Genomic DNA, 14458 nt, shown 5'->3' with positions numbered 1-14458 from the left:
ATGGATCATCTGGCCCAAAGGGCTTTCACGGTATTTCAGGGTACCTATTTAGGGTTTTATTATCTTGGCTCATCACAATAAACTACTTTCGAATGTATTACTTTTGTAATTTTTAATTCATCAGCATTCTGCATAAATCATCATCCACCTAAAATATTGCTTTCAAATGGCTTATTGCTCAGCAAAATGAATTGGAATCACCTAGAAATTACTCTATTGAAAAAGATACAATTTTAAATATTCTTGTTTGTTTAAAACCTTTATTTTTTAAAAAAATTTTGGCCAAAGATAGAAGTAGAGTCAATGAGTGAATTTACAAAAAACTCAGGATGTTCTGCAAAATATTGGAAGTGTCTAGTGAAAAACTGTAGCTTTATTTTCACTTTTATAGTCTACTTAGTTGGTCTTTCCCTGGGCCCAAAGGCAGTAGCATTGATTTTTCTTTTAAATTATAGAAATGTATCTACATCTTTCACCAATGTGTTTTAATTTTTTTGTACAGTATGGACCAAATATGTCAAAGAAATGTAATTTTAAAAGTTGTGCCTGCTGCAACAATCTTCAGAGACTATAGATGGTAAATAGTTGGAATGAGTTTTAGGCATTCTTCAAGCAAACACAAGTGTCTGATTTTAGAAACATTACATATGTACTTTTATTTTTTCTGTGAAATAGAGAGATGGCTGTATGTTTTCCTGCAATGTCCTGTTCTGACTTATTTATTTATTTATTTATTTTATTTATTTACTTTTGGCTTCATTGGGTCTTCATTGCTGTGTGCGGGCTTTCTCTAGTTGTGGCGAGCCTGGGCTACTCTTCTTTGCAGTGCGCGTGCTTCTCACTGTGGTGGCTTCTCTTGTTGCAGAGCATGGACTCTAGGCACATGGGCTTCAGTAGTTGTGTCACGTGGGCTCAGTAGTTGTGGCTTGCGGGCTCTAGAGCACAAGCCACAGGAGTTGGGGTGCAGGGGCTTAGTTGCTCCACGGCATGTGGGATCTTCCCGGACCAGGGATCGAACCAGTGCCCCCTGCAATGGCAGGCGGATTCTTAACCACTGCACCACCAGGGATGTCCCTCCTGTTCTGATTTAAATGTACTTTTCTCCTAAATTTCATAATTGTAGTGCTCTTAAGAAAAGATTTGACTTTGACTTTGTGTTTTTTTAAGTAATGTTTGGGTTATTTTGTTTTCTTGTACCCCTAATTTTGAATCAGTAACCAGAACAGTGGAAAGATAAACTAAAGGTTACAGTAATCAGTGAAAGACAGCTAGAAATAGCATGCATTATAGAGTCTTTTTAGAACTTCTCTTCTGAAGTTTTTATATCTTCAGTATTGATCTGTTAAGCCTTTCAGGGTACTAAGTATTCTAGTAACAGGGAAAATATAAAATATGCATATTTCATCAAGTTTCTGATTTCAGATTAACACTTTTATAGATGTTTAAAAGTATTAATATGAAATACACAAGTTCAGCATGTACATGTCAGTCAGAGTTTAACCACTTAAGGATTTAGAATAGAGGGGTCTTTAATGCAGGAAATGGTTACACAGGTGATAGAGCTGAGAAGCCAGAGGACTGTGAACCAACACAGGGATTAGAACAGAAGTGAGTCATTGCCTTGCCTAGGTTGGAGGGACATTTAGAAAAATCAAGGTTGTAGTACATCCCATAGGCTGAGGTTACCCAGAGATAGTTAGAACAATAGTAGAAATGTCAAGAAATGTTGGAGCAATGGAGAAGATGCAGATGCTTGTGGAGACCCCTCTGGGAGAAAGAAGGCAGGAGAAGTGAGTAATCCTTTGGCTTCTCCCTTCTTCCCTCCCTCCCTCCAATCTCCCACTACCAATGTCTCCCTTTGGCTGAACCCAGCTGGAAGTCAGTTGCTAGGGGTGTCTGAGAAACGCAGGCTGCTCTCTGATGTGGAGCAGACGAGGAAGATGGCCAAGAATGGATCTTAAGGTAAACAGACCCAGGCCTGACATATCTTATCAACAGAAACCCAAAAGCATTTTCTTAAGTCATAAAATTAGGGAAAAATTTAAATTTAGTTGAAAATTTGGGTTTCAATGCTACCTGATTTTTCAGTTTCCTTGTTTAGTACCTTCAAATAAAGATTTGCCTGAAATTTAAAATTTAAGTTTTAATTTAAAATTTTATTTACAAAGTCATGGAGTTGAAAGATGAAAATTGTATATACAGTTCAAGGTCACATTTCTAGTAGATACTGAAGCTGAGACTAAATAAAGCCAGGCCTCCTAATAACTTATCCAATGACCTTTTCCCATCCAGTGCTGAAGGATCACATAAAACCAATCTGAACACTGAGGTTCAAAGTGATTCTGATGTTTATGAGTTTGATGGTCTTGACCAAGTCTTTTAACCTCTCTGAACTTCACTGTCCTCATCTGTAACATGGGAATAATGATGCCTATGATACCTGGCAGGGAAGATGTGTAAAAAGGCAAGATAATATATGGAATACTCTTGCAGATTTTCTGGGGCTAGATGAATTAAGGTGTTATTTATTGTATGTATGGAAAATAGAATTACTTCACCTTTCTTTAGAAAGGTGCTAATGTTAGAAAATGCACGAATAGGATTGAAAAAGAATAAGTATTTAACTTAGAAATTACAGATTAAACATTTTTATTGTGGAAAACACTTAAAAGACATGGAAATTGCTCCTCTTTTGTTCCTTTAAATCTAGATCAGAAAAGCAGTGCAGACTTCAAAGATATCTAAAGAGCAGACACTAATAAAGCAACACAAGCAAGTGTGGTGGCAAGAACACCAAAGGCTAAATGAAGTCAGGTAAGAACTGAGGGAAATCTCAATTAAGAACATGCAGGAATTACTGAGATACATTTACCTAGGTAGATGTTCTGTAAATTTCTATATTAATTAAACTATTATAATCAAAATTTAAAGTTACAGTTGAATGTGAGTTAAATTAAAATCCTTTCATTTCCTCAGTTTAATTTGGAATCCAGTGAATATATTAATATGGCTTTTCCTTTCCTTAGAAAAAAAGAAAGATAATCTTTTATGTCTGCTAATCACTTACCCTTCTGCACTCCCATTCATACATGTATTTATTTATATTATACTTGATACTTTGGACTATAATGTTTTGTTTACATATTTGTCTTCTTATGAAGTGATAAACTTCTCAAGGACAAGCATCCCATCATATTCATCTTTACGTAGGATACAAAGAAAGAGACAGATTAAATGCTTTCAGTAAATGAATGAACTAAGGGATTCAAGTTGAGTGATTTCTAAATGTAATAGCATCATGACTAACTTGTTCAGTTTGGATTTTTGACTTTTACTATTATTTCCAACAGTCATTTCAAGATGAATTAAAACAAAATAATGATTTTATACTTGATCTTAAATGTAATATTTGAGAAATAAATTTTTTTTCAAAGGTCAACCAGAAAGTGAAGGCAGATGTGTTTCCCCTCCTTTTAAGGCATATATATTAGTTTTAATGATGGTGGTATTTATAAAGTATGCTTTTTAAAATATATGCTTGTAAGCATATATTTTATATAAAAATAGATAATTTGTGGTCTCATTCTAAGCTAAATTTCCAAATACCATTAACTTCACTTTTGACATGGGTGCTTTTCATATTGATAAGAGTTTCCTATTCTGGCAAGTAATTCCTAAATGTGACATAAAAGGCTCATGATTGGAAATAGTTTTACATCAATACATAACTTAAAACAGAGAAAAACAAAATTATATAGACTTTGTCATTCATACTTCCACTATAGAAACAAATCAGGCCCATTTTATCCCTCATAATGTCACCTTTTACGGAGAGAACTTTTGAGCCCATTGGAATTTTTTTTTTCAGATTTGCTTAATTGAAATATGATAAAAACAAAAGCCATTAGGAAGTTTTAATTATTGTGCTCACTGATGCAGGCTCAAATGTAAGGATGCTGGAGAAAGTTTTTTATCTTGGCTGTTCCACACCCTTCTTACTGTGTATATACCTTGTTCTTGAGTGAGATAAAGGAGGCACATAGATTTCATTATGGAAAGTAATTCTTTTGGCTGACCTGGAATGACACAAAGGTGATGGAAGTGAGGAATATTCAAGTAATAACGTTATGTCTTGAAACTTGTAAGTGTTGAAAATTGGACAAAAAAGAAGAATTCCAAGATAACTTTCTGTGTTATTCTAGAATGTAGGCTAATTACAATGTGTATTCAGTGAAATTAAAAACTATTAGTGATAGGAGGAAAGTTCGAGAAATGGCTCAAAAGTTCAAGAATTTAGGGACCACCAGAAAATCAGGAGTTTAAATTCTATCAGTGTCTCTCAATCTTTAAAATCTACATTCCCTTTTAATAAAAGATGGAAAGTAAAATATTCTTATGCATCACCATAAGAGACTCCCATCTGCGAATTTCAGGTCCCCAGCAGCTCAGGGCCTCCAATGACATATGACTTTTGCTGGGTAACTTAGTGTATGCTGTTGTATGTTAAGTACTTTACATGCTTTGTTTCATTTAATCCTTACAGTGACCCTACGGAGTAGGTATCATTGTTATCCTCATTTTACAGATGAGAGCCTTGAGGTTCAGAGGATTAAAATTATTTGCATAAGGTAAACCAGCTAGTTTTTGTGGAGGTGGTATTGAATCACTTGCCTTTAACTCCTGTGCTCTCTGACCTTGGAGCTGAGCAGCTTTTTCTTTTTTCCACAGGGTTCCATTCACATCACCTGAGATCTAAATGGTCTAGGCTTACTAGAAAAAAAAAAAAAGATTTGCCAAACCTTAATTCTTTAAAATCTGTCGTAAGAAAACTAGACAATTAAAATTTCAAAATATAAAATTACATTTTATATTTAAATTTATAGAATTTAATATTTAAATTTATAAAATTATATTTACTCTTTACTGTGCTTTACAAACTATACCCCTTGAAGACCTTGATACACCTTGCCAGGAACACTTTCTTCCTTGTTTCAGAGTGACTGATTTTTTTTTTTTCTTTTTTTGGTTCGCTGGCCTCTCACTGTTGTGGCCTCTCGGCTCACCAGCCATGGCTAAGGGGACTATCCGCTCCGCGGCATGTGGGATCTTCCCGGACCGGGGCATGAACCCGTGTCCCCTGCATCGGCAGGCAGACTCTCAACCACTGCGCCACCAGGGAAGCCCCAGAGTGACTGATTTTGAAATTAAAGAGGAAGTTATTTATATTGGCCATGTGGTAAAGAATTGCAATTATTATTTTAATCAGAACTTTGACTAATAAAGTTTGAGGGATTTATTTGTAAGCCTTACTACTTTTACTGTAGTTTCTGTTAGAATTATATGTGGTCTCTTACAATTTTAGTTTTAAAGCATTATTTTAAAAGTATCACCTTTATACAGAATATATCATGGAGCTTTACCAACAACAATTAAATATTGTTGCTCCATGATATATTCTGGAAAAGTGTCTTTAAAGATGAAATTGAGGCCAGTATTCATAACTGTGTGGCTCAGGCCATCTGAGAATTCACTCTGAGTTCATTCCTTAGCCAGCAGTTGTGAGATTTCCCTCTCTGCCCTCTGTGGTACACAGCTTGGGACAGACTCTGAAAAGAGAGAGAAGCAGATCAAATAGCTAGTCTGAGGTACCAAGCTGTCTGAACTGCTGAGTTGCTTCCTTATTGGAGGGATAGAGCTCTGGCCTTCAGCCTGCTCTGGTGCCCTAATTTTCTGCTGATCTCCTGGCTGTTAGTTCCACTAAGGAACTTTAACATCCTCTCTTACTCTGCCTTTCACAATCCATGCCCCTTTGCTTATTGTTTGCATAAATGGCTTTTGATTCTACGTCTCCAGTGCCCCATGTTTTCCTTGTTCTGCCAAAATTGGTAACTAAGTGTACCCTAGAAATCCTAGGAAGCTCTGGGTAATTTTTGATGTTCTGAGGAGACTGATTGTACTACACCTAGAACTTTGGCAGCATCCTGGGAGGATGAGGACCTGTATGAAAGTAGAGTCCTGAGAGTTCAAAAATGTCCTTACTAGGCAGGTGGTTGCATTGCAACTGGGCATTTCTGCGAAGTAGATTAATATATCCTCTAGGCAAACAGTCACACAAAATCTCAGGAGAATTTTTGTAGTATCATCAGATTCAGTGGTACCAGAGGACAGGCCAAGTAACACTAGGAGGTACTTAAGTTGGCAGATCTGGATATGGAATGTTGCCTTACATTTGTCCCCTATTCAGATGTGGAGACAGTTGTCTGTGCTGCAGAGTTCCGACTTGGTGAATTCCTGGGACTGAGTCTACATGTCAGTGGTGAACAGGCAGGGTTTTCCTCCCCAGAGTTACCATTTTAATGCTCTTGAGTGCATCGCAGTTTTTATCTATATTTCCTAACTCATATTCTACAAAACAGAAATATTCTTCAAGATACTCCATGGAGAATAATGAATTTCATCATCCTAAAAATTAGGAAAATACTTCATATTTCTTCCCCTTTTTGGAGAACCTCAATGCACTTTAGCATAATCAAGTTTCTGAGAAATCCTGCACTATGGTAACTTGTCTGATTTGTTTAGTTCACCATTTCCCAGTTTTTCCTAGCATCTTATTGATGTTTCTGTTTTACAGGACACAATTTGGGAACGTTAGCCTGCATTCACAAGCTAGTCCCACAGTCTTGTAGTACTTGCTCCTGGATTTTGTTAGGCAATTAGGACAATTAGAGAAATAGGCTGGTCTTGTCTGATGGTTCAGGGTTGTTAATCTACAAAGCCAGGATGGAGCTTACTAGAATTATTATATGCACAGTAGCAGGTTGATCTCCTGTATGAACAAAGCCACTTCTGTTGGTTTTTATGTTCTGCTATGGCATTCTAGATGCTGAAAATATAAGAGGGCTGAGCTAAATGGTTTAAAGTGCTATATTTTTGTTTTACAAAATCCATTATGAAATAACTTGTGGGTTTACTCCACTATTATGCACTTATTCTCCATATAACACTTTCAAATGTAATCTTAAAAATACCTTTGACTGGGACTTCCCTGGTGGTGCAGTGGTTGAGAATCCGCCTGCCAATGCAGGGGACACGGGTTTGAGCCCTGCTCCAGGAAGATCCCACATGCCACGAAGCAACTAAGCTCGTGTGCCCCAACTACTGAGCCTGCGCTCTACAGCCCGAGAGCCACAACTACTGAGCTCGCATGCCACAACTACTGAAGCCCGTGCTCCTAGACCCCCTACTCCGCAACAAGAGAAGCCACCACAATGAGAAGCCCGTGTACCGCAACGAAGAGTAGCCCCCACTCGCCACAACTAGAGAAAGCCCGCGTACAGCAACGAAGACCCAATGCAGCCAAAAATAAAATATATAAAATTAAAAAAAAATACCTTTGACTAAGACCACATGCTAGAAAAATAGACAGTAAGTGTCATCTACAATAGGACCCCTCCTTTATATATATAAACAAAACGCTGTCCCACATTTGTGAATTGGCTTAGAAGATGATGGCACATATGTAATATAAAATACTATGCAGCCACTAAAATAAATGATAATTATGAAAATTATTTAGAAATATCTTAAAGTAAGTAAAAAAAAAAAAAACAAACCCGAATATAAAATGGTAAATATGCCATAATTACAACTAGTTAAAATATTCATGCATGTAGACAAGGGTTAGAAACTTATATGCAAAAATAAAAATAATCATCGTATTAGTGTTGTAATTGTTGCTATTTTCTTATTTTATACCATTTAAAATATTGTATCTTAACAGTCATAATAAATCAAAACTCTTTTTATGATTTTATTAAACCTGCCATAAATAAGGAATAGACTGCAATATTTTTAGATGTCCATTTAGAGCTGCTTATAGTTTTACTCTAAAATGACTATATTTAAATAATATAGTAAAAGATTATTGAGATTTATTATGTTTTTGGTGTATAAAAATATATACTTTTACTCACATTTCCCTAGGTCAGGACCTCCTCATCTCTGAACTTTTAAAATAACCTCCTTGTTGTTCCAGGTTTGCCTGATCCCCTCCTCTTCATCTTCCACTTTTATTGTTCACCCTCCTTCTAGCCCATCCTCCATTTTGCTGCCTTGGAAATCCTTCCAAAACACAGATCTGAGCTGGCATGGTCAGCTTAATATCCCTCAGCAGCTTCCCAGTGCCCGGAGCTCTCTCCACCCGAAATAGTGCCAGGATGTACCCCGTCCTTGCCTTGCTCACGCTGTTACTTCTCCTGGAGTATTCACCTACGCTTCTGTCTATCTCAGTGTCCTGGCAAGTACCTAATGCATGTTAGGAATTTAGTATGTGGTCTGAATTCGTGAACAGGTGAATAAAACCACATTAGATTGAGTGTTTCTACTGTTATTTTTTAAACCTATATATATGTTTATGATTGTAAAAGAATTGATTGAGGTAATGTCTATTTCAGATGTAAAATGGAATCTGAAATAAAATCCTTACTCAATGAAGAGAACATTGGAAATGAATGTCTTTCTGACCTTATGAATTTCGGTAGGTTTTTTTTTTTTTTTTTCTTTTTTTTTTTTTGGTTCCACATTTAAAGGGGAGCTTTGTTTTGAAGATGAAAGTGGGCCACACACTTCATGTTCTTTTAATATTGCTGTTTGCTTTTTTCTAAAGGAATCCAAAAATAATCTGCATCTAATGACCTGTTCTTGAAGAAACTTAAAATAATAATGTGTTGCTTTGATTTAATTTTGTTTCACCATAGAACAAGAGTTATCAGAACAATGGTGCACATATCTTAAAAATGTAATAAATCCTCTTAAGCAATTGAGAACAGATCTAAAATACAGACAGCATCACATTTCACAGCATTCATACTCGCACAGTGAATCTAATTCTGTGAAAGTACTGGAAGAGGTCAGTATATTTCCTTTACTTTTAATAATGTAATATTTTATTTTTATCCCAATTGGAAGAGTTGGAGATAAGAAACATGTACTCTTATGTATATAAATAGAAGGTATAGCAAATTCTATCTACTCGGTATCTTAAACATATCCCTGAATCTGTCCAAACACGCTAATTTCTCACCTAGAATGTTTCGGTGACCTCGTAACTGGCCTACCCGCTTTCATTCTTGCCCCTCCTTCCAGGGTATTCTGAAATCCTATCATAGGGGAGAGGATCAAGTAACCCCCCTGGTAAATCCCTTCAGGGCTCCTACCGGCCCACAATTCCTCCTGCGATAGGGGCGGGGCGGGTGCGAAGCCGTTAGCACTGACTTGTTATCGAGAGATCGTTAGCACAAAACCGTTAGCACGTGACCACGAGCGAGTGCCCCTTAGCGCTGCGGTTGGAGGTCCCGCTCCGACACCAGTCAGCTTTACGGTGGTCCTCACGGCAGAGAGTGTGGTGAGAGGTGGTCGCAGCCTTCTCCTCCGGACCCTCCTGGCCCATTGGCCTTGGGCCAGCGGTGAGCTGGGGGGCGCCCCGGGACAGCTGTCGTCTGCGGAGCTCGAGGCCCTGCCACGGCCGCCCCCTGGCCGGGCCCAGGCCTTGAAGCAGCCGCAAACCTCTCCTCCATTCCCACCTCCGAGACCTAATGGCGGCAGCAGTCTCCGTGGTTGCAGTCCGGGGGTGCCGGCCCCGTTTGGGCGATCTGAGGGCCGGCTGGGTCCTGGGCGTCTTGCTCCCTCAGTGATGTTGGTTGGGCAGGGTATGGGGACCCGGCCCTGAGGGCACTGCCCGCTGAGATCTGCCTCCTCAGCCGGGCCTGGGCACTGGCTGGAGGACCCCGACTGGGTGCTGGACCAACGTTCCTGGGTCTGGTAACTGGCCGCACAGGGACCCTCTCCTCTTAGCCTGGGCCTGGACCTCGGAAGGCCAAGGTTGAGCCTTGGGACCTTGCCCTTTCTTGTAGAGAATACCATTTTGTTTTGGTGGAGGTTTACAGGGACATCATGGCCTGACCATGACCTGACCTCAAGAACAAAGGATCTGACACCAAGAAGTTTGCAACAACTAACCACGCCCCTCTTGCACCTTTCCTGTAACACGGGTTTGCTGAAAGCTTTCGGGGAGTTTGGGTTTTTTTAAGGCTCGAGCCACCCGTCTCCTGGCATGGCCCTGCAATAAACCTTTCTTTGCGCCAAACTCTGACATTTTGGTATTGTTTGGCCTCGCTGTACGTGGAGCACACGGTAACACTCCCTGTACGTCTCCCTATCCGCCTCCTTTAGTCTCACCTCCTAAGTGACACCCTCTTTCCTACTAGACCTTGTCCCACCGACGCTGGCCTTCTTCCTATTCCTCACATAAGCCAGACCCCTTCCTGTCTCGAGGCCTTTGCACTGGCTGTTTCTTCTGTCCTACTCATGGCCCTTTCTGTCTTTTAGGTCTTAGCTTAAATGTCCTCTCCTCAGAGAGGCCTGTCCTGACCACCTGCATGAGAGAAGACCCAGTCACTCCCTATTACCTCAGCCAGTTTTTACCTCACTTACCTCCTCCTGATATTTTCTTACTTACTTTTTATGAGTTTAAGACTATCTTCCTTGACTAGAGCATAAGTTCCATTATCTTAGTTGCCCTAGATGTAGGCTTTTAGGTGATTTTTCTTACTTTATTTTTCAGTTATTCTGTAGTATTGTCATATTGCTTTCATAAATAATAATTAAAAATAAACATTAAAAATCCATGCCCAACTGGGGATTAGAGGCAATTTTTTTTTTTTTTTCTTTTTTTTTTTTTGGTTCCACATTTAAAGGGGAGCTTTGTTTTGAAGATGAAAGTGGGCCACACACTTCATGTTCTTTTAATATTGCTGTTTGCTTTTTTCTAAAGGAATCCAAAAATAATCTGCATCTAATGACCTGTTCTTGAAGAAACTTAAAATAATAATGTGTTGCTTTGATTTAATTTTGTTTCACCATAGAACAAGAGTTATCAGAACAATGGTGCACATATCTTAAAAATGTAATAAATCCTCTTAAGCAATTGAGAACAGATCTAAAATACAGACAGCATCACATTTCACAGCATTCATACTCGCACAGTGAATCTAATTCTGTGAAAGTACTGGAAGAGGTCAGTATATTTCCTTTACTTTTAATAATGTAATATTTTATTTTTATCCCAATTGGAAGAGTTGGAGATAAGAAACATGTACTCTTATGTATATAAATAGAAGGTATAGCAAATTCTATCTACTCGGTATCTTAAACATATCCCTGAATCTGTCCAAACACGCTAATTTCTCACCTAGAATGTTTCGGTGACCTCGTAACTGGCCTACCCGCTTTCATTCTTGCCCCTCCTTCCAGGGTATTCTGAAATCCTATCATAGGGGAGAGGATCAAGTAACCCCCCTGGTAAATCCCTTCAGGGCTCCTACCGGCCCACAATTCCTCCTGCGATAGGGGCGGGGCGGGTGCGAAGCCCTTAGCACTGACTTGTTATCGAGAGATCGTTAGCGCAAAACCGTTAGCACGTGACCACGAGCGAGTGACCCTTAGCGCTGCGGTTGGAGGTCCCGCTCCGACACCAGTCAGCTTTACGGTGGTCCTCACGGCAGAGAGTGTGGTGAGAGGTGGTCGCAGCCTTCTCCTCCGGACCCTCCTGGCCCATTGGCCTTGGGCCAGCGGTGAGCTGGGGGGCGCCCCGGGACAGCTGTCGTCTGCGGAGCTCGAGGCCCTGCCACGGCCGCCCCCTGGCCGGGCCCAGGCCTTGAAGCAGCCGCAAACCTCTCCTCCATTCCCACCTCCGAGACCTAATGGCGGCAGCAGTCTCCGTGGTCGCAGTCCGTGGGTCCCGGCCCCGTTTGGGCGATCTGAGGGCCGGCTGGGTCCTGGGCGTCTTGCTCCCTCAGTGATGTTGGTTGGGCAGGGTATGGGGACCCGGCCCTGAGGGCACTGCCCGCTGAGATCTGCCTCCTCAGCCGGGCCTGGGCACTGGCTGGAGGACCCCGACTGGGTGCTGGACCAACGTTCCTGGGTCTGGTAACTGGCCGCACAGGGACCCTCTCCTCTTAGCCTGGGCCTGGACCTCGGAAGGCCAAGGTTGAGCCTTGGGACCTTGCCCTTTCTTGTAGAGAATACCATTTTGTTTTGGTGGAGGTTTACAGGGACATCATGGCCTGACCATGACCTGACCTCAAGAACAAAGGATCTGACACCAAGAAGTTTGCAACAACTAACCACGCCCCTCTTGCACCTTTCCTGTAACACGGGTTTGCTGAAAGCTTTCGGGGAGTTTGGGTTTTTTTAAGGCTCGAGCCACCCGTCTCCTGGCATGGCCCTGCAATAAACCTTTCTTTGCACCAAACTCTGACATTTTGGTATTGTTTGGCCTCGCTGTACGTGGAGCACACGGTAACACTCCCTGTACGTCTCCCTATCCGCCTCCTTTAGTCTCACCTCCTAAGTGACACCCTCTTTCCTACTAGACCTTGTCCCACCGACGCTGGCCTTCTTCCTATTCCTCACATAAGCCAGACCCCTTCCTGTCTCGAGGCCTTTGCACTGGCTGTTTCTTCTGTCCTACTCATGGCCCTTTCTGTCTTTTAGGTCTTAGCTTAAATGTCCTCTCCTCAGAGAGGCCTGTCCTGACCACCTGCATGAGAGAAGACCCAGTCACTCCCTATTACCTCAGCCAGTTTTTACCTCACTTACCTCCTCCTGATATTTTCTTACTTACTTTTTATGAGTTTAAGACTATCTTCCTTGACTAGAGCATAAGTTCCATTATCTTAGTTGCCCTAGATGTAGGCTTTTAGGTGATTTTTCTTACTTTATTTTTCAGTTATTCTGTAGTATTGTCATATTGCTTTCATAAATAATAATTAAAAATAAACATTAAAAATCCATGCCCAACTGGGGATTAGAGGCAAGGATGCAAGGAAAGGAGGGGGTGATTAAAGTAGAGGCAATCTGGAAAGCTTTCTGCTTTATCACAAACAAAATCCAAATGTGAGTGCAGAGTGGCTATGACTGAGCCCATTTTTGGGTTATGTGTCTAGAAGCTCCTTTAAGGCTCCATTGTCTGATGGGCACTGCTTGGCTATGGAATCTCTTGAACCCTCTTCCATGGGTCCTCAAAGGGACTTTCCCTTGTCTAATTTGTCATCATTTAATGGCTTTTCAGAAAAATTCCTGTGACTTTAAATATAAATATTGGATAAATCAATAATTTGCATACCACTTGTTCTAAATGTCCTATAGGTTGACTTTGTGAAGAAACAATTGAAAGCCGCCTATGAAAGACTTAGGCTAGAGCAACAGAAAATAGAAAATTATCTTTCAGACTGGAGTTTGAAAGTAAGTGCGATATAGGTAGTAATTTATCAATTTGTCGTTTACATTAAATAAAATAATCATACAATTTTTTTTCAGACACTTGATCATTCTTCAGAAGAAAGAAGTAACCTGCTTAGTGAAATGCCCGTGGAATTAGAAACTTTGGAATGTCCGTACCCTGACTTGAAGTTTTCAATCCTTAATGAATTCTGTAACTTTACAGAGAAATATCAAAAGAAACTTCAAGATTTTGATATGCAGTTAGAAGATATATACAGGTAATAAAACTACTTGAATTATCTAGATTTTTGCCACCAAATTTTTACTTTTTTAGGGGTCACTATACTTCCTGTTTACTGTTTTCATAGATACTTTGTGATTGTAATACAGACTATCAATAAATGTTTAGATTTACTATTTGTTGAATAGAGAGGTTTTTTTTTTCTCCAAAGTAATTTCCTTGAAATAATGGTTTTAAAGATTTTTATAAGGTTGAAACTTGATGAAAATATCCCTCTTATTTATCTCTTTACTACACAGGTAAGAAATAGTTTTCAAACATGAATTTTTGATAACTATGAATTTTTATTTCAAGATGTGAAGCTCTTCTTCAATGGAAATTTACAAATCAGTACTAAAAATTGACTACAATGGAAAATATACCCATGGAATTATGTTACTTGTAATCTACTGTGATTTTGCCCTATAGTGAACACAAAGTATGTTTTATAAATCTTTTTTTAGAAAATGCACTTTTTTTTAATTGAAGTTAAAAAAATGTTGATTTACAATATTGTGTTCTTTTCAGGTATACAGCAAAGTAACTCAGTTATATATATACATATTTTTTCAGATTATTTTCCATAATAGGTTGTTACAAGATATTGAATATAGTTCTCTGTGCTGTACTGTAAATCCTTGTTGCTTATCTATTTTTTTTTAACATCTTTATTGGAGTATAACTGCTTTACAATGGTGTGTTAGTTTCTGCTTTACAACAAAGTGAATCAGTTATACATATACATATGTTCCCATATCTCTTCCCTCTTGCGTCTCCCTCCCTCCCACCCTCCCTATCCCACCCCTCTAGGTGGTCACAAAGCACGGAGCTGATCCCCCTGTGCGGTGCGGCTGCTTCCCACTAGCTATCCACCCTACATTTGGTAGTGTATATATG

The 14458-nt window shown here is 39.6% G+C and overlaps 1 protein-coding gene across 1 annotated transcript in view; it reads left to right on the top strand.

Moving 5' to 3' along the window:
* CCDC148 (coiled-coil domain containing 148) overlaps positions 1 to 14458 on the top strand; it is a 310928-nt gene that overhangs the window by 92707 nt on the left and 203763 nt on the right. Inside the window, exons 4-8 of the mRNA XM_024122369.2 lie at positions 2711 to 2814; positions 8454 to 8536; positions 8757 to 8908; positions 13207 to 13302; positions 13378 to 13559. Coding sequence (XP_023978137.1) covers positions 2711 to 2814; positions 8454 to 8536; positions 8757 to 8908; positions 13207 to 13302; positions 13378 to 13559 — 617 coding nt within the window. The remainder of the gene's footprint in view (positions 1 to 2710; positions 2815 to 8453; positions 8537 to 8756; positions 8909 to 13206; positions 13303 to 13377; positions 13560 to 14458) is intronic.

The sequence above is a fragment of the Physeter macrocephalus genome, chromosome 2, assembly GCF_002837175.3.
Source record: "Physeter macrocephalus isolate SW-GA chromosome 2, ASM283717v5, whole genome shotgun sequence".
Lineage (NCBI taxonomy): Eukaryota > Metazoa > Chordata > Mammalia > Artiodactyla > Physeteridae > Physeter > Physeter macrocephalus.
This window is presented reverse-complemented; position numbering and strand designations above follow the sequence as displayed.